General features: G+C 38.7%; 1 protein-coding gene across 3 annotated transcripts in view; it reads left to right on the top strand.

Moving 5' to 3' along the window:
• stau2 (staufen double-stranded RNA binding protein 2) overlaps positions 1-19,917 on the top strand; it is an 82,178-nt gene that overhangs the window by 2,550 nt on the left and 59,711 nt on the right. For all 3 annotated transcript variants that reach the window (XR_010911681.1, XM_067485332.1, XM_067485333.1), the window contains exons 3-6: positions 839-969; positions 1,313-1,472; positions 4,053-4,188; positions 19,154-19,313. Coding sequence is in view for 2 of the 3 variants with exons in the window: in XM_067485332.1 (XP_067341433.1) it covers positions 839-969; positions 1,313-1,472; positions 4,053-4,188; positions 19,154-19,313 (587 nt within the window). In the remaining variant the exon portion in view is untranslated. The remainder of the gene's footprint in view (positions 1-838; positions 970-1,312; positions 1,473-4,052; positions 4,189-19,153; positions 19,314-19,917) is intronic.

The following is a 19,917-nucleotide window of genomic DNA, read 5'->3' on the forward strand; positions in this document are numbered from 1 at the left end:
AACGCCAATAGATTATTATTTTACAAAACGTTGTGGTCTTTGTTCTGGCACTGTGCAGTTATTCAAATGATGATTTCAATTATGATTATGGCTCGCAACAATAATAAAAACAAAATAATCTAAATGGGATGATCGTTGTGCACCTTTTCATTTAACAGTGATGCTTTGGTTTTGTGCGCTTAAGTTAAGGTTGGTTCAGATTAGACTAAGGAAAAGACGGACACTAGAATCTACTCCTGAGCTTCAGAGTCTAATTTTACCTGTAAGTGGTATCACAGTGAATAAGTGAAACAGGGGCATTATGGAGACACACAAATACAAACTACGGTTATATAAAGTTATATCGGATGAAAAACCAGCAAAAACATGAAAAACTCCCGAAACGAATCTTACTCAGGCTGTAACATTTAGAAATTCCAAATGCTTGTTCTTTCTAACGTTTAAAAAAAAGTCCACATCTTAAAAGATTTTTTAAAAAGTTACATTACATACAAGATTTTCAAAGTCAATGAGTAATGCACTACTATTTATCTTTGCTATGAGCCATGGTTTAGTGTGACGATCATTAGCCTGAGCCCTTCACATCCACTGAAGAGGGGAAACTGTTTTAGCAATGCTGCGACTGTCTTTTTTGTATGAAAGAAGTACAAGTGATATTAGTTTTACACAGCATTTCTGTTTTCAGAAATGCGTTAATATTTGAAAATCCCATGCCAAGCCATATGATCTGTCAATCAGTCAAAACATTATGAAAGCTATTCATGCATAGAGTTCAATCAAATTCTGCTAATATAACCCTGCTGCTGTTCAGTGTATTTTGCTCTCTGCTCTGCTTCAGGCCCACCCCAGGAGAACATGGCAAACCCTAAAGAGAAAACTCCAATGTGTTTGGTGAATGAGTTAGCCCGTTTTAATAGGATCCAACCACAGTACAAGCTCCTCAGTGAGAGAGGGCCTGCACACGCTAAGGTGAGGAACAATACAGAAATCGAAACTTGTAAAATTATTTGCTTTAGCTATTGAATAAAAGAGTACTGTTATAACACTAAAGCAGTCGCAACTTTCCAAGATCATTGATGGTGTGAAGGTAACTAATGTGTCGTAATTAAAAATCAAAACCACTTTAGTAAGAAGTCAATGCATTACGTTCAATTCTATTTTTTAAATTAGGGTTGTAATGAAATTTTAAATTTTGACTATGTTTTAAAAGCTCTTATTCTTTATGCTCTTACCGTACGGATTCCAGAGGGATGTTGTCAAAAATGTCATTGCTGCCGGGTAATATCTCTCCCACTGTGTGTCTTTGTTCCAGATCTTCACAGTGCAGCTGACTCTTGGGGAGCAGGTGTGGGAGGCAGAAGGCACCAGCATTAAAAAGGCCCAGCACTCCACAGCCGCCAAAGCACTTGCCGAGAGTGTTCTTCCCAGGCCAGCGCCCCGCTCCCCTAAAGTGGATGTCAACAGCAACCCAGGTACTGCAACCACAAAAAGTTTTTTTTTTTTTAAGAAAATCATTTTTGCTAAGCAATGTGGGGGCGGCTGTAGCTCAGTTGGTAACGCAGTGCCGGTGCAAGACCAGTAGAAATTTGGGAGGGTTGTGTGAGGAAGAACATCCGGTGTAAAAACTGTGCTAAATCAACATTTGGACAATGATCTGATGTGGTGACCCTGAACAGGGGATAAGCCGAAAGGACGGGTGTATGTATGGGTGTATTTTCCTAAGCATTACACCAAGTTCTGGTTTTAAGAGTAGTTTGTTTGAATTGTGATGTGCTTTTTTAATATTCAAAGTAGAATTCTCTTGGAATTCCCTCATCCATTTTCAGCTTGCATCTTGCTGTAGTTTGTGGAGTATTTCCATTGCTTTTTTAAAGTATTTATCTGCTTTTAGCTGAAAAACCCCTTCAGATGGCACAATCTTTTGCAGTTCAAATAAAGTCTCCTGGATCTGGTCATATAACGAAGGAGCATTAAAACCAAAGATAAGACAAAGATTACAAAAATCACATGGTGTTTCTAAGACCACAATACTGCAAGGGTGGAGCACTAAATGTGACAATCAGCGCTGTACTAATTTGAAAAAACGACAAGCTCAAAACGCTAAAACTTAGCCTTTTACCTATTCACAGCAAACCGCAGTTTATAAACCTGGCTTTCAGTAAACTTAGTACACACAAGCAGTAAACACAGCAAATTCTCAGGTTTGCAATAGCCTGTACAGCAGCAGGTGCAGTTAATGCTTGCTCCCTACATGGGGCTGTTAGCATGCGGGTAGTTTTCCCAACTGTAATGTATCTTGGGGGTGTCACTCCACAAGATGATTTAATGTTCCTTTAAAAACTTATGTTTTTGCTCACTTTATCTATGTTGTGAAAGGGGGCCTGGTGGCTTAGTGGTAACGCATTGGGTTGGGATGTGGGTACGAGTCCCATCCCACCAAGTGCGGCCCAGCCCAGCTACCACGGGTAACCTTGGTGTCGGCCTTGTTGCGGCAGGAAAGACATGCGGCATAAAAACTCCTGCCAAATCAATGTGCGGAACAAGTTCTGCTGTGAGGACCCTTGAAAGGACAAGCTGAAAACCGTGGATCAGTTAATACTGTTGTGAAAATGAGAGTGTGTGGTTTTGTTGTATGTGTGGGTGTTAAATAAATGGTCTGGTTTCCCATTTAAATGGGTTCCTAGGAGGCTCTGCTCCGTCAATGTTCATCTTGGAGATGGCTGTGGCCAAAGTATTTGGAATATTAATATTAGGTTGCAGTGTGAAATTACGTGTTGCTTTTCTCCTACACTCCTTAACAAAGGAATAAATGCAGTTTTGGTTCAGGTGTATAGAGGTTAAAAAATAAGATATAAAGAAGAAAGTTAGGGAATAATACAATACAGACTCATAACATGAGTTAAAATTCATGCATTTATGTGTCAAGTGAGTAACTTCCACTAAAACTTGAAATACTTCTTTGTTGTTACATTAGTGCCCTCTACTGTTCCTTAATTTCCAAGATTTGTGTGGTGTTTAAAAAAAATTGTTTTGTGTGGTGTGGAAAAAGGCTTTGGATTTGGACATCAATGTTATCTATTTATAAATAAGCTATAATAAGCAATAAATATGTAATAATTACATAGATTAAAAATGGAATAATTGATACCTGAATGTTTTTCCTGAGCCTTGATTAAACAACTAGGATTTTACCGAGAAACACATTTTTACAGGGAATGCATTTGTATTGCGTTTAGAACAGACTTTGTCACAGCACTGGCATCACAGGAGCTCATTGAATAATCTTTCCTATTTGTGCCTGTTTTGCCTTTTTGTCATTCATAAAATAAGGAATATTTTAGTAATTTCTTAGATTTTCACAAGTGGGAGCAGTGGGATTAACAGTGCATTCATCAAGACAGGTAAACATATATAAAAGCTACTATTATTTAACATTGATTTTCATTAATAATGTCTGCAATAACATTGTGGGACTAATAACTAATTACTGTGCTTTTTAATTGTAATAATATACTCATGAGCTCAGTATAGAATAGTTCTATAGATGTAAACTATCTAAGAGTGAAATAAAAATATGCTGTGCATTCATTGACATCTGAACATATACATTACATTTTATAATAATCATTTACATACCAATGTCAGATATACACTTTACCTTCTTGACTGCCATATGTCATAGTGACCTATGTCCATGTTTGTTTTTTTCAGTGTGAATCTTCCTTGTTATTTTGACAGTGTGTAACTGCAATGAGAGCCTTTAGAAACCAGAGTCAAATTCCTTCTATGCAAACACATACTTGGCCTAAAAAATTTTTATTTTGATTCTTATTCTTCTCATGTTAGTACATTGTAAATGTTACTGGATGGTTATTGCAACTTTTGAAGTCAGTTGGTGAACCTTTTATTATACCTGTTTCCAGAGATCTTTTGTCTGCAGTTATTAAAGTTTTGTTTTGACAACTAACTGTGTACTTCAAATGCTCAGTGCTCGTGTTTTATTCATCTTGTATCCTTCATCTCATTTTCTTTTCTCGTACTTGTTTGCACAGGCAGTATAACACCCACAGTGGAGCTGAATGGTCTGGCCATGAAGAGAGGCGAGCCAGCTATATACAGGCCTTTGGATCCTAAGCCCATGCCTAACTATAGAGCTAACTACAATTTCAGAGGGATGTTCAACCAAAGGTAAGTGCCCTAAGGTGAACTTAGCCTGCTTTCTAAAGCTACATTCTTCTTCTTTTCCTTTCGGCTGCTCCCTTTCAGGGGTCGCCACAGCGAATCATGTGCCTCCATCTAACTCTGTCCTCTGCATTCTCTTCACTCACACCAACTAACTTCATGTCCTCCCTCACTACATCCATAAATCTCCTCTTTGGTCTTCCTCTAGACCTCCTGCCTGGCAGCTCCAACCTCAGCATCCTTCTACCGATATATTCACAGTTTCTCCTCTGAACATGTCCAAACCACCTCAATCTGGCCTCTCTGACTTTATCTCCAAAACATCTAACATGAGCTGTCCCTCTGATGTACTCATTCCTGATCCTGTCCATCCTCGTCACTCCCAAAGAGAACCTCAACATCTTAAGCTCTGCTACGTCCAGCTCTGCCTCCTGTCTTTTCTTCAGTGCAACAGTCTCTAAGCCGAACAACATTGCTGGTCTCACCACCGTCTTGAACACCTTTCCTTTCATTCTCGCTGATACTCTTTTATCACACAACACACCTGACACTTTTCTCCACCCGTTCCAACCTGCCTGCACTCGCCTCTTCACCTCTTTTCCACACTCACCGTTGCTCTGAACCGTTGACCCTAAATACTTAAAGTCCTGCACCTTCTTCACCTCTGCTCCCTGTAACCTCACCGTTCCACCTGGGTCCCTCTCATTCACACACATGTATTCTGTCTTGCTGCGGCTAAGCTTCATTCCTCTGTTTTCCAGAGCAGACCTCCACTTCTTTATTTAATCTAGCGTACAAAGAGCCTATGCTGTAGACTGCACCAGTCTGCACTGATGTGTCTGCATAACTCTGCAAATACAACGCCGAAACACTAGATAGCTCTGCAGTTTTTGTGTACTACGAACAATGGGGACTGAAACAGATTGTGTGATGTTGAAGTTGAACCTAATAGATGTTACTTTTACTTTTACTAAATTACCAAAATGCAGAAAACAGACATGACAGCAGAGGAGGTGGTCTGTAGGAAATGCACAGTGAAAGATGCAATTCTGCTAAGGGGATACCTATTGTGTAGTTACATTTTGGGGGAGGTGCACATCAGGCGTAGATTATGCACACAGAAGAATAACTCAAGCTTTAAGTGTTCACAATTTCAGCTTAAAAGTAATTCTTAGAAATACCTCTGTCCACATCAAAACATAAAAGCAAAGGTAAATTTACATGTATGCATTCTGCCTCTTTGAGTTGACAAAGCCCAAGATTTCTGCAATACATCCTAATTTGTTGTTGTTGTAATAAAGTGGCCATAAACGTAAATGACTCCTGTACTATGTGATCACCTATATCAGTGTTACACAACTATGGCTAAGTATGGCTTTTTTTCTTTTTTCTGAATTTATTTAAATGTATCCCTTATGGGAAAGCTTCGTTTGGGGTCATTAAAGCACTAACTTAATGTGGAACTGAAGAGTCTCTAAAATGCAGATGAGTAAAATAGGGGATTTGAGATACAGACAGTTTAGTATAGATGTGGTCTTCATATATTTCCCATGGCCTTAAACAGCATTGTTCCTTTCATCCCACTGGCTCACATGTGTGTCAGACATGGCCCTCTACTCCATATGTTTCCAAAACTGATGAATATGGTGCCCTTATGGGGTCTTCTGGCACTCAGTCTCTGTCAGCTTTCTTTCTTCCCTTAATTTTTTTCTGCTTTACTGGAGCCACCGCGACAATTCCAAAACCCATAAAAATGCCAGAGATGTGCAATTAATGTTCCTTTCTCCCTCAGGAAGGAATGCTTTTTAGGATTTGAGATGTGAAGTTGGCGTATCCCACCGGGTTATCCTTGGAACTAGTTTTATTAGAATGTCTGTTTAATATAAATATTATTTTACCCTAGTAATTTGTGGTGTCTTTAGTTTTGTAAATATTATGATACAATTTTTAATTCAGAGGCAAATTGACAAAAATTGTGCATACAGTTTAGAGAAGATGAGTTATATTCAGAGAGCACACTGTTCCTGAGACTATCACATTCCATAAAGCCAGTGTTTATTCACATCAGCTTGAAATTCAGTCCTTTTCAGAAGATAGAGACTCCCCTCCAGATGGCAGTGTTTCCTCATTTTAAAAGTCCTGCCAAACTGCTGTTTTACAGTGATGCTGCACCAATTTTGTCGGACTTAATTTAGGATTGTGGTTCAATCATACGATTTTATACACAGTATTCTCTGCACTGTAATGTACAGGATTTAAATGCAAAAATGTAATTATTGAAGCCTCGTCCTAAGATTAACGTATGTGAAACATGAGAAGTAAGTCTGTTTTGCTTTTTGTGTTGTCTCATTAAAGTCCTAAAGTAAGGGATTATGATGTCAGATGGGTGGGATTTTATTTAAAAAAATGTGGATATGTTGCCAGAAAAAGTCTGCATGAGTTGCAGTGTTGAGTAACTGAGTCTAGTCAGCAGACCATCTAGCAGCTGGCTCACATCTTCTTCTATTTGATCCGTGCAGAAACAAACAGGGGGTGAAAGACAAATGTCTGTGGGGTAAAGGAAAAAACTTTTTTTCCCCAACATCCATCTGTCAGTGTCATACATCACAGTGATGAGTTTCTAACAGACAGGTAGGGCCTGTCTTTTATGGTCTGTTTTGTTTTCTTATGCCTTTTTTGTAAGCACAACAGCAAAAGAGAGGTGTTAGGTGGTGTGTGTGTGTGTGTGTGTGTGTATGTGTGTGTGTGTGTCTGAAACAAAGAAAATACACAGGAGTGTATATATATTATCCCAAGGTCACTTATGTGTTCATGAGGTCTTATCTTAGTGTAGTTGTGCCCTGGATAAATGAAAGCGAGACCTTCTTAATACAAATTTTCTTCATCAGATGACTGACTGTATGGCAGAGTGACAGGCCATATCCACAATTACTCACTTTAATGATGCTGCAGGGAAACGAAGGTTTCCATATGCCCATGTCCTTATCTATTATGATGAATAAGAGTGATCCAGAGTCATGTTGATGGAAAATGTTACCATTAAAAGGCCAGCCTGGCTCTGATCCATCAGCGCTGTAATCACCACCTAGACCAGTATTGATTCATTCAGAAAGTGCCCTGATGAGAAAATATGGCGATAATATGAAATGTGCATTTATCAGCGTCTTAATGAATCTTATTTATGGCGAAGGGCCTGTGCATAATTCCTTACCATCCAAGTCCACAATTAAATCGGTGATTCATCTCTTAGCGTGCAGTCATAACCACACCATTGTCAATTCCCAAGTACTGAACGTACTCAGAATAATATGTGATTTTCAGTTGATCTAATTAGTTACTGGCATATAATGCAACATTACATAAAAAATCAGCACAAATGATTCACAAAACAGCCATTGCATCAGTAAAATATTTGTGTTATCAAGAAATGTGGTTACATCAACGTTCGTGGACAATCCCTCATTCCTTTTGTTATCATTGGAACACCTGATTTCCAGTGAATCACACTGGACTCCTCCAGTATAGACATTGATGGCACTCCCAGCTTTCCTCCTGCTGCTCTAATCCCAAGGGGGGCGGGGGCGCCTGCATCCTGCATTCCGTCAGACATGGAATTTGGATAGGATTTTCCCCGTTAGAGCAAAGCACAGCAGTCAGAAGTCACCCACCTCCTCCCATCCCTCATTTGGTTATAATAGTAACATTATGTCAGCTGGAAGAACAGTGGGCTGAAAGGTGGGGGTGCGTTGCTCTGTGACATTTCCTCTTGTGATAGTGTTCAGATAGTGAGCTGACCCTTATTGCTTTCTCTGTAGGAAACAGTGAGGGACAGTGGGTCACCTCTGCTGCTGTGTTTATTACTTAGATTCTGTTGTACTGGCCAATGGCCTTTTCTTCATACATGGATTAACAGGTTAGCTGGATAATATTCCTTGATCTAAAGTAATCTGGAGCTTGCTGTCCTGGCGACATATTCACGGGCTCAGACCTGCTCAGGAGTAGGTTTATTTTCATGTTTTGTCAGTGTAAATAAGATAATGTGTTGTATTTGAACAGTGTTGTTCCAGAAGGACCATAACCCATTCATGTATCACAGGCAGCGGCCAGTATTTGTGTGTCCAAGTGAGTAGTAGGATAATACAATTCATACATAAAACAACATATTTTATTAATTAGCATTAGGTTACCCATAAGAAACTCTCAACAGTACGGGCTAAACAGGCCGCACAGGTATATTTTGGAACTTCACTTTCACCTATTTTCAGGTTTTTGTTGTGCCTACACTGCGCACATTCTCAATACTGTGGAGAGATTATGAGTCATATCAGAAGGCATGCAACTGTGACCACTGTAGGGAATAACACTTAATTTATCACACATTTTTCATCCATTATTTCTTAATTTTGCCAAGTCAAATCCTAAAATTCTTTACAGTCTCTAGCTTAATCTCTTACTCTGCTGGTGTGAAAAATGCTCCCTCTCTCGCCCACTCTTTCCATTTTAATTAGGACGTAGCCAATGGAAAACCTGCTGATTATTGTTTCGAGCGTCAATATATATGGTCTAGTCAACAACCACAAGAATGTGCAGTTATTTCAGATGATTGAATCCAGCTTTTCTAATCTACTTATGTTTATTTTTGAAGAGCCAACGGAGCCACATAACCTTATCCAGGATTGCAACATCCAGCATACAACAGAGAAAGTTAGCAAGCATAATGGAGCACTTAGCGTTTAAAGAAAAGAGCACTTCCTCTATAAGGTGGTGAAGATGGAAAAAAAATCTTGGAGAGTCAATGTAATTTCAAATCTGAATTTGCTCTCACTAGGTGCCTGGGGTATGACATAAATACTTATGTCCTGTGATTGCTGATTGCATAATCAAGTAGCTTGTTAGTAAAGGGCCATAACAACTTTATATGGTAATAATATGCTAATACAACTGGCCATGTTCTGTAGGATGTCATTTCACCTAATTGGGACACCATGTGCTCTTTTGTTTAGTCAGACATCCCACATATACATTTTTTATATCTATTCTATGATCATAAGACAAAAAGCTGCTGCCAAAGCCAGAAAGCAAGATAGTAGAGAGGAGTAACTTTTTATTGAATTAATTTTTTTTAAAAATCCCTACATATCTGCATAGATCTGTAAATCAGATACATTTAAACAGTTAGAATATAAATTACCATAGCAGACATGCCAGAAAAAATGATCTGTCCAAATTGAACAAATGGGTGTAAACTCATAAAGCAGTGTGTTATTGGGGACACTGGGGGTGGAGAATTAGAATACCGGTCCAACATAAACAAATGCTTGGAGTGATTTGTATTCAACAGACTCGGTGACACAGAAGTCTGGTCTCTTCTTTTATCTTCTTTGCTCTGTGTGTAGTTTAATGTTTGTGTATTGCTGTGTGTCCTCCTCTCCTCTTGTGTCATGATGTATTTAATGTAAAACTGAAACTGATATCTGAATTAAGTTCCATAGAATTTCCTTTCTTAATGTTGCCTTTCGGCATTTGGCAGGGTTAGTAGGACGACTAAGTGGATTTCTTCAGAGGCTTGCATCCGTATGTTTGTACGGATACACACCACATACGTGTGTCTTTTCCCTGGAAGCTGGACACGTTTTTTATTTTTTATTTTTTATTTTTTTGCTGAACTCAAATAGATTTGTCTTGCCTTCCGAGTAGCGGTGCAAGATCAGTGCTGAGCTGTAAATGGCTATCAAGAGAAAAGGTTGACTGTTTATTGAGAGATTTCAGGGGTTGACCGACAAGAGCGCTCTATGACATGTACCAAAACATCCACACCCACTGCTGGCGTGCATCATCATGGGTGGTCAGGACTTGGAATGTCAAGAGTTGAGCTAAATTTGAGTTGTTCCTCCTTTTGTTTCAAAAGCTGTGAGATACCATTTGCATTCCATCTTTTGGTAATAGATAATTTGTCCCTAATCACGTGACTCAAGCACAAAACATTAACATACAGCGCATTTGGAAGTTTTTTTCCCCCATAAGACGCTGCTGCTCATGCATTTCCCACATGTTGTCACATTGTTGGCATCAGCTACCTCGTAGTGTTATTATGCAGCCCTTGTACATGCCAGAGAAATCACATTCGCCAATGTCTTTAGCAGCTCCTGCAGTACATTTGGTATCTTCAGCTTTAAAGTAAACGAGAACTGTTACTGTTATTGACTTGGTACCAAAGTATTAATTCTCGTCACATTCCTAATCAGGCCACAGTGTGGTTTGTACTGCATTTCCCCCTGTTGTTGCTTATCAACTTTGCAGAAAAGCAGCAGTTTTATCACCTTTACTCACTATATCAGCAATTTTTACACTACTATATTTACGTTAGTAAATGAATGTGTCAAGAGTTAATGATCTCTGTATATTATATTCTGAATATCATCATATTACATTAGATTATCATAAATAAATCATTGCATAAGCAGCATTTTATTTGTGTTGCTGACTACGGTGGGACTACTTTTACCTACTTTATATACTGTTGATAGTTTATTCCAGTGTTTCCCAATAATGCAGTCACTGATGGGATATGGGATAGAAAACGGTTTTCTTTAGCTTAAATTACACTACCACTAGATATACTGTTTGATATGCCTTTTACGTATCCAGGTATTTTATAGTTTCTACGGCCTATTACTGTTTGGGGACCAGTCATCTTCCATCATTGTAATGCTTTTAGTTGTCAAAACAAAGTTTGTTCTGCTAAGTGATATGGCACTTCTTTGGTGGTCCTACAGTTTAAAAGTTGACACAGAAACAGGTGAATCTGAGCAGCAAATGTGCATCTCAGATTTGGTAACTGGCACTGTATTGGTTCTTTAGTAAAAGCAAACCCCTTGTCTTTTTAGGGAAAACTGACTTAACCAAACAAAATAAGCAGAGAAACCAGCTAGAAATCACCGTGACTGGTTATCCTAATGGTTTTTACCCAGAAGGTCTCTGAGAGAGAGGGGGTGGGGGGCTACACCCGATTTCGAAGAACCATTAGTCAGTCAGTTTAATATGTTGTCCTAGAGAAGTTTGTTCTAAGTGGCAGGATAATCATTTGTTGTTTTGAGGAATCCTAACACATAACAAATTTATATTCTACGAAAATGGAACAAGAGCTTTTACTGCATTTCTAAAGCAACTGATTTCCCCTCTTGATGACAGTAAACCTACAACAGCAGTTCAGAGTGTATTTTTATTGAGGGCAGTAGACTCTGGTTTTAGACCGATCCTCAGCCACCCGGAGTTGACTCTATAAAAGCATAAGGGCTGTGTTTATTTATTTATTTTTTTTACTTTTTTCAATCACATACTGTCATAGCTTTGCACGTCTTGTTATGTGCTGAAGAGTGCACACAGCTAAATTTCTGTCTGATTATCAAATACTTGTTCCTTCTTCTTTATTACTCACCCTTTGTTTTTGTTTTTTAACCTAGTACTCCTATTTGTACTTTTTTTTTTTTTTTTTTTTTTTTTTGGATGCTGCTGGTCATTTATATTACTATAAATCTATCTTGTTTGCAAAATAAAGCTTGTACAAGTACCACTGTGAGTCAGCAATAGTGTGACAGTAGGGCTTTTAAAAATTTTACAAGTGGGTTGATTTCTCGTGACTCAGGCATGGAAGGACGGAACCCAGACAGAACATTCATTACAGCGCTCTCACAAAAAGAGCTTTAATCTTTCTGTTCAAAACTGAAACCACAACAAAGTGAAAAGAAACTCTCTTTTTTAAATAATTTAATTAAAATAAGTTATGAAACGTCTAGCTGGCTGTTGCCAGTGAAGGAACATATGAGACACCAGGCAGGTGTGACAGTTTGAAAGCATTGGGTAGTGAGACAACACACAATTGACTTACACACTTTTACAGCTGACAGATTTTTGTAGTAAACATTGAATTTATTATGATAAACTTTTACTTCAATCTTCAAACTGTAATGCTCCAACACTGACACTTTGACTTTAAATAAACTATATTAATAATCCACCTTTTTTAAATATAGAGAATGAATATAAAGAATGTAAGTCTTATGTCAAGGTCATTTTGCACTTTGGGGTTCTTTGACACTGCTACAGGAACAAACTGTTTCCTATCATCATTTTAATCCCGTTAATTAATTGTTGTTCCTATTCTGTTAAAAATCATGGTCACTTGAATGCCATGTGTTTGAAGTTTAAAACTAAGCATTTAATTAAAAGCTTGTAGTTTAGTAAAACATAAACCTGTACAAGAGCAGCAACAGAGACATGGGTTGATGGAGAGATAAGGAACATTCTGATTTGTTGGAAATTAATGGAAAATCTTCTAATAAAGCACACTGGAAGGAACATATTTTAACAAGGCAGCAACTGAGGAAATTGCACAATTTTACTGTCACTGCACGCTAGACATTTTTGTTACTGTTGTAAGCATGGGGCTCACATTTCAGTCAAATTTGTAAATGTGTGGCAGTTCAGGATCTTAATCTTCAATATTCACGCCAGAATGTGAGCAATCACAATAAAAAAAAAACAAAAAAAACACTGGATCTGACTAGAAAATTGGAATAAGCATTAAGGCTTGTAAAGTGAATGTAGCTCTAGTCTGATAAAATGCAACATTTCCACAGATTTGTTTTTTTCTTTGTTCACATTTAGTTTTTTGTTAGTTTTATATTGTCTTAGTTTTTCTGTTTGTGTTTCATAAATGGGTATAAAAATATTAATGTGCAGTTACAACCAAAGAAATAATTTCATTAATTTGAAACCACTTCTCCACCACAAAGGATCTACTCCCATGTGGATTAGGGTCCAAGAAACCGAGCATGGCAGTGAGTGTTTTCAGCGCTGTGTTTACTTGACTACATGGACTGTTTTCTCCCACCACTATGTATTTTCTACATTAACAATTGCGTGAGGCAGTAGGGAAGGAAAGCAATCAATGACGGGTTTAGAATGAAGTATGGATGTTGGGAGGGAGAGAAAACAAGTAAAGGTCTGGCAAGAGATTGGAGGAAAGTGCAGCTGGTGGAGAAGTGAGCTGTCCAAGTTTCTTTTTTTTCCCCCCCAAATTTCAGTCACCCTTTTGTTCCCCGCATAGCCTTGTCCCCATTACAACACTGTGTGGCAGTTTGGGGTGTGTGTGTGTGTGTGTGTGTGTGTGTGTGTGTGTGTGTGTGTGCATGCCCATGTGTCTGATCAGAGTTCATTGTATACAAATATCTGTATGCATGTGTAACTAGTAGATATTTTAGTTTGGTGGTCAAGGTTAATGACCCTTGAAGACAAAGTGGGCAAGCACACTCCCCTATGTCTTGTTATTTATGCATGTTTTGTTAACCCACTTTTTTTAATAGAACACATATTTTCCCATGCTATACACAACAACCACCCACAAGTCAATTGATTTAACGTTTATGTTATTTTGGTTAAAAAGTAAGGTACTAATAAATGAATTACCATTTTGGCTTGATGTTTTTTTTTTTTAACCATATAATTCAATGAACGATTTACACATAATGGAAATTGGACAGTTCAGTTTTAGATAACCCATTCACTCTATGTCAGATCACCTTTGAGAAAGTGGAAAGCTTTATGTAAGTTACTTTAAGGGGGTAACCCCCTTTAAAATTACTTGAAACTGTTGTCATTGGTGCAGCCAGTTGGTTTGAGAAACAACATATTTGGTTAAATGGAGATTTCCTGAGTGCAGTGAATTTGATCAAAGGCTTGTAGTCTAAATACATCTGTATGTGGCAGCTCCAGTTACTGGTGAATCAGTATCCTGCTCAAAAAGTACACTGTGAAGACAATAGAACAGTAAAAAAATTTCCCAGTCACTAAATTTCTCTTGGAAGAAACATGTCACAGGTAAAAATCAGCCTACAGCAGACTGTCCTCAAAAACTGATCGAGCAAAATCCAGACAAAGTTGGATGTTTATTTCTTCTGACGTTGTTCCGAGTTCATATGGGAAATACGCTTAAATCAAACTCATAAAACTTCTTAGATACTGCACCCGATACCACTTTACGTTAACCTCACATTGGTTGAGCAGGTAAATGATAAGGCAACAAAAGTAAAACCACCTGCAATCTCTGCTCTGCTAAAGTCTTAGGATCCAGTCTCTGATTTTTCTCGGATTTGGGGGTTTGTCTGCCAGTTCTGTCCAGTCAGTTGGTAGTTGTGTGCCGCTTCCAGATTGTCATTAGCTAGAAACAGTCTTTAAGTATGAATTGTCAAGTCTTTGAAAGCGAGTCTTCAGGGATGTCTCTAGCTTGCAGCTTCAACCTAGCTATTTTCATCAGAAGTAGCTGCTCAATGTCTCTCATTAGCTTAACTTTACAGTGGATTGATGAGGGTTATAAAGTATTCATATCATTACTCAAATGTTACTACTTATACTTGCTAACATTGGTATGTCTTAATAGATATGATATTGTCTTTTACCGGTACAGAAAAACTACAGTATGTATAGTACTTTTGTGAATGGGGTATTTTTTTGTGTGTCTTTTGTTCTTAAATAGATAGAATATTTACATTATCTTCTTGATGTTACTTAGTTTAACATTTGATAAAACTAGAGGCTGCATCTGAGGCTGTATATGAAAATATGCTAAAAAAAATAATGAAAAGGTCACAGTAGTCCGATGTTATTTAAATTGCTCAATACCAAAGGAGAAAATAGTTCCCAGGAGAAATATCACCCTGTTGTTTATAGTAAGAATTACAGCAGCATAATTTTTTATTTCTGAGTAATACAATGTGTGGCTTACAAATGTCTGGATCTTTGAATGTGTCTGTGTGTTCATACATGCATTTTTGAATAGCTACGATGAAATATCCAACCTGACTAACGAGGTCCACATTAAAGGGATCCGCACAAAAGCTTGTGCATTCACAGTCTAATTATTGAGGAGTTAAAATTTGAATGAGTTGTGCCGTCAGTCTGCCTTCATCCCCTTCCTAAGTCATTCACCTAGGTTTTCCCAAGTACACATACACACGCTCTAATTTTCAGACGTGTTTTCCTATTTATTTTGCCCCTCCCTTACAGCAGTCTTCACACCCTCTCTATTGGTGTCCTGGTCTAGTTCCCCCTCTGTAGTAACAGTAATAACAAATAATCATTGATATTAAAGAACAAGCTGATCTAGCTGACATGTGCTGATTTTTGCACTCACTGCCGTGAATTTCAGCCTTTTTTGTTTGCATGATTATTAATGTGTGTGTGTGTGTGTGTGTGTGTGTGTGTGTGTGTGTGTGTGTGTGTGTACTTGCCTGTGTTCTTGGCTGACTTGCTTGTGTGTAAGCCACTACTTTCCCACGTTGTGGAGAAGGGTCTCCCACAGGCCTCCCTCCACATCTCTCTCTTCACTCTTTCTTTCCATTCTTCTTTCTCTCCTTAATAATCTCTCTCAATCTCTGACTTTCTTATCCCTCTTTTTTTCATCTTTGCACCTGTACTAAGCATTGCAGCCCCAGCTGTTCCCATTTCAGATCAGTGCTGTTGGCTAAAGCCCATGTTGCACTTGGCATGTCCTCTGAGGCCCTGGGGCCACACTTGACGTGCAAGGGCCAGGCGGGCCCCACCCAGGGAAGGCTCCCATGGCCAGGAGAAGCTGAGAGCAAACGCAGGAGAGGAGGGCTGTGGGCTGGAAAAAGAGCTGCTGGTCTGCATTTTGGGAGTAAAATGCTGACTCACTATTAGGCCTGCTGGGCAGGAAGGAGATTGAGTGAGAGAAGGAATAACAATTTCAGAGGAATGATGTGTTGTCAAAATTGCTGTTAGTAAAAAGGCAGTATTTCGGGGGGGGGGGGGGGGGCGCATGTCGACATTTAGCTTTATCAGCTAAGTTATCCCTTAAACTTGATAAAGTTCACACAAATCCACTTTGCGTTTTTAGTCAATATTCACCATGGCTTCAGTTAGTTAAGATAACATCTAAGTAATTGCTGACATCTGGGAGAATGGTGACACCGCCATAGTGGAGTATGTCCAGAAAGCAACCTTGACATATGATCTCCTAGGTTTTTCACTGTGTATATATAAAACTGAAAATGAGCAGACCTGCAATTGCAGTCATTGTTGTAAAGTCTAATGTTTACAGGAGACATTTTGACTAATAATACAGTTACTGTACCTTAGTTTTATCTTCGTATTAAACATTGGAGTTTATTTAGAACGCGCATGACCTTCTTTATCCTCGTGTTTCTTGCTCTGTCTGAGCAATGTTTTTACATTTTCAGATACAAGTCATTGAAGTGATGTTGCTATCGACAGTACGACTGGTGCCAAAATATGAAAAAAGGTTCTAATATTTAACTGATCTAAGTTGTACCCACTTCTGGTAACACTAGCTAACCTTTTCCAGTCCTTTCAGCCAGTTCTAAAGCAGCTTTACACTGAAGCCCTAGCAATACCCTAATTTAATAACATTGAATTTAAAGATGCTCCAATGTTACAAAAATACGTCTGGTGATATGACCACTTTTAGCCATGTGAATAGCATTATTTTGTTGGTTTATCTTATTCTTTAAGCCAGAAATGTCCTAACAACTATTTTAATGCCAAGAAATTTTGTAACGATTGTGAATCTTGATGACTTTTTTGACTTAATCCAATGGTTTGGTTTGTTAGCAAATAGCTGCAAGACGAATGTCATTCTAAGCCAAGTCATTGGTGATATAGGCATTACCTGAACGCATCACTGCACATCCTCTGGGCTGCTTGCTTGGATGTACATTTAAATTGCACAGGTGGTCATAATGTTATGTCTGATTTGTGTATGTCTCAATCATTAAACACAAGAATCTAATGACTGCTGCAGTCCCAAATAGGACGGTGTGGTATAGTTGAATATGGTTAGTAAGTAAACTCATGGACAAGGAAAAGCTGCCTCTTATTTGTTTCTTTTTTCTTTTGTATAAACTGAAGAATCTCCATTAGCTACTGACTCTTGTCACATTTAAATGCTTTGACAAAACATGAAATCCTTAAATACATTTTTGCACCAGATGTAAATCGAGGCAAATTTCCATTAATATCAGTAGGTGCTATCCATATGTGTTTACCACATATGGCAGTTTTATGTCTTTCTGAATTTACATGTATACTGCCAGAGAAGAAAGAGAGCAGGGGATGCATATTAAAAACTTCAGATTCCCCTTTTCTTTTGTTAGCTTTCCCACTATTTCTCTTTCCCTGTCTGCAATTGGGCAGACATTCTCAGCCATTCTCCCCTTGACCCAGGAGGGGGTATCTCACACGTGAACTTGCAGACCTCTAAATCTCTTCAGTGACAGCTCAGTCCCGCTCTGTCAGTACCCAAAGAAAGAGAGGAAAATCTATGTCCAGAGCCAGAAGAAAGAGGAGAGGATATATACGTCCATGTGCTTTGTTAGGCATCCCTAAGCTGAGATTCAAAAGCAAACCATTACTCAAACAGTTGGCCAACAGGCTATTGTGCAGTAATTGACCCTGATGAAGTGGCAGGCCTTTAATTTGGGAACAGTGTGAATTAATAACCTTGCTCTGTGTCTGGACCTCTCCCTCCCCTGTTTTTCAATTCAATTTAACTTTATTTATATAATCCCAATTCACAACATAGTCATCTAAAGTACCTTATGTAGAGAAAACCCAACAAATCGTCTTTGAGCAAGCCCTAGGCAACAGTGGAGAGGAAAACTCCCTTTAACGGAGGAAACCTCCAGCAGAACCAGGCTCAGGGTGGGCGGCCATTTGCTTTGACCAGTTGGGGTGAGTTGAATGTGGAGAAAGAGAAGCAACGACAAAACACTGGGCAGGTTGGTAGGACCAGTAACTCGCACTGGAAACACAGCTCCAAGGCTGGTGAATTCTGCAGAAAGGAACAGGGAGAGGGAGACAGAAAAGCTAAAGCAGAAGCAGAACTACGGGAGAAAGAAGTTAATGTCATGCTGTAGTGACATACAATACAAATGCATGAGGAGAGGAGAGAGGGGAATAGAGTGCAATCGGGGGGTCCCCCAGCAGTCCAAGTCTATAGCAGCACAACTAAGAGCTGGTTCAGAATCACTAAGCTAGCTCTAAGTATAAGCTTTATCAAAAAGTAAGGTCTAAGGCCTAGTCTTATAAGAGGATATCTGACCCTCATATCTGATTTGTGAGCTGTTTCCACAAGAGAGGAGCTTCATAGCTAAAGACTATTTTATACTTTTGAAAACTTTGAGAACCACAAGTTGACTTTCTGGGATTGAATTGTATCCTGACATAGTCAGGATAATTTCAGAAAATCCAGTGTATGTGTGAAAGGGGCTTAAGTTTGGGTTCAGTCCCTTGCTGAAGGACACTTTGATGCATGACCAGAAGAACCTGCTCCATCTCCTGAGCCAGAGTCAACCTGAGTACGGCCAAAGTTATGCCATCTATCCTAACCGTATGTTTAGCCGTATGTTTAACATATTTCTCTAATTTTAGGCCCAAATCCCCAAAAATTGGAATCGGTCCTATAGATAAGATACAAACCAACGTAGTGCAGTTGCTTTAATCCCAATTACATTTTCCAGTCTTTGTTTTAAAAAAAAAGTAAATAAATAAAAATATGTATTCGGTGGTGTCAAATGCAGCATTAAGGTCTAAAACAACAAGTATAGACTTGAGTACTTTATCTGAAGCCAAGAGTTTCCATTGAGAGAGCCATTGGTGACTTTCACTAGTGTTGTTTCTATACTGTGTACTCTAAATCCTGACTGGAAATCTTCAAGTTATTCCTGTACAGGTTGTCACAATTCTACTTTTTCAGGTATTTTAGAAATAAAGGGGAGAATGGATATTGGTCTATAATTTTCATTTGCTTTTATGTCTGATATAAATCAATATTGAATGGTGTAAACAGATGATGTCTTACTGTTTTATTGTTAGTCTGATGAAAACTGTTTGATATTAAATATTTCCGTATGCATGTTGTTTCTGTTCATTCCAGGTACCATTATCCTGTTCCTAAGATCTTCTATGTGCAGCTGTCTGTGGGGAGTCATGAGTTTATTGGCGAAGGGCGTACTCGCCAAGCAGCTAGACACAGCGCTGCCATGAAGGCACTTCAAGCCCTCCGCAATGAACCTATTCCTGATCGGCCACCACAGGTAAAATGCAAACACAAATGCTTACACTACAGTTGCATATTAGTTTAACGTGTTTTAATATATGAATGATCTTTAAAGCTACAGTTTGCAGTTTGTGCTAGCTTTAGCATGACACTCGTAATTACAGATCTGCTGCTGCAAAGATTACTGCTATCTTATTGTTTTAAAGGTGTAGAGTCGCTCAAAAAGAGAACTGCTGGCAGTGTGGCTCAGAAAGCACCTCCACAACAATTACACCCTGTGGCTTTAAATAGACTTTGCTCTGACTGATCCTTTTTGTGGCTCCTGGACATAACCTGTTCTTGCAAATGGGCAATGTACTTAGTTGGTTTCATTAATGTAATGCACTGTACGGAAACCTGGAACATTTTTTTATGCCATTAGTAAACGGTCTGCACTTATATAGCGCTTTTCTACCTATTGGTACTCAAAGTGCTTTACACTGCTTCTCCTTCACCCATTCACACTCACAATCAAACACACACTCACACATCGATGGTGCTGCTATGCAGCTGGCCAACACTCACCGGGAGCAACTAAGTTGTGGTTCAGTGTCTCACTCAAGCAAACTTTGACATGTAACTGGAGGAGCCGGGGTTCGAAC

The sequence above is a fragment of the Channa argus genome, chromosome 19 (genome assembly GCF_033026475.1).
Source record: "Channa argus isolate prfri chromosome 19, Channa argus male v1.0, whole genome shotgun sequence".
In the NCBI taxonomy this organism is placed as follows: Eukaryota; Metazoa; Chordata; class Actinopteri; order Anabantiformes; family Channidae; genus Channa; species Channa argus.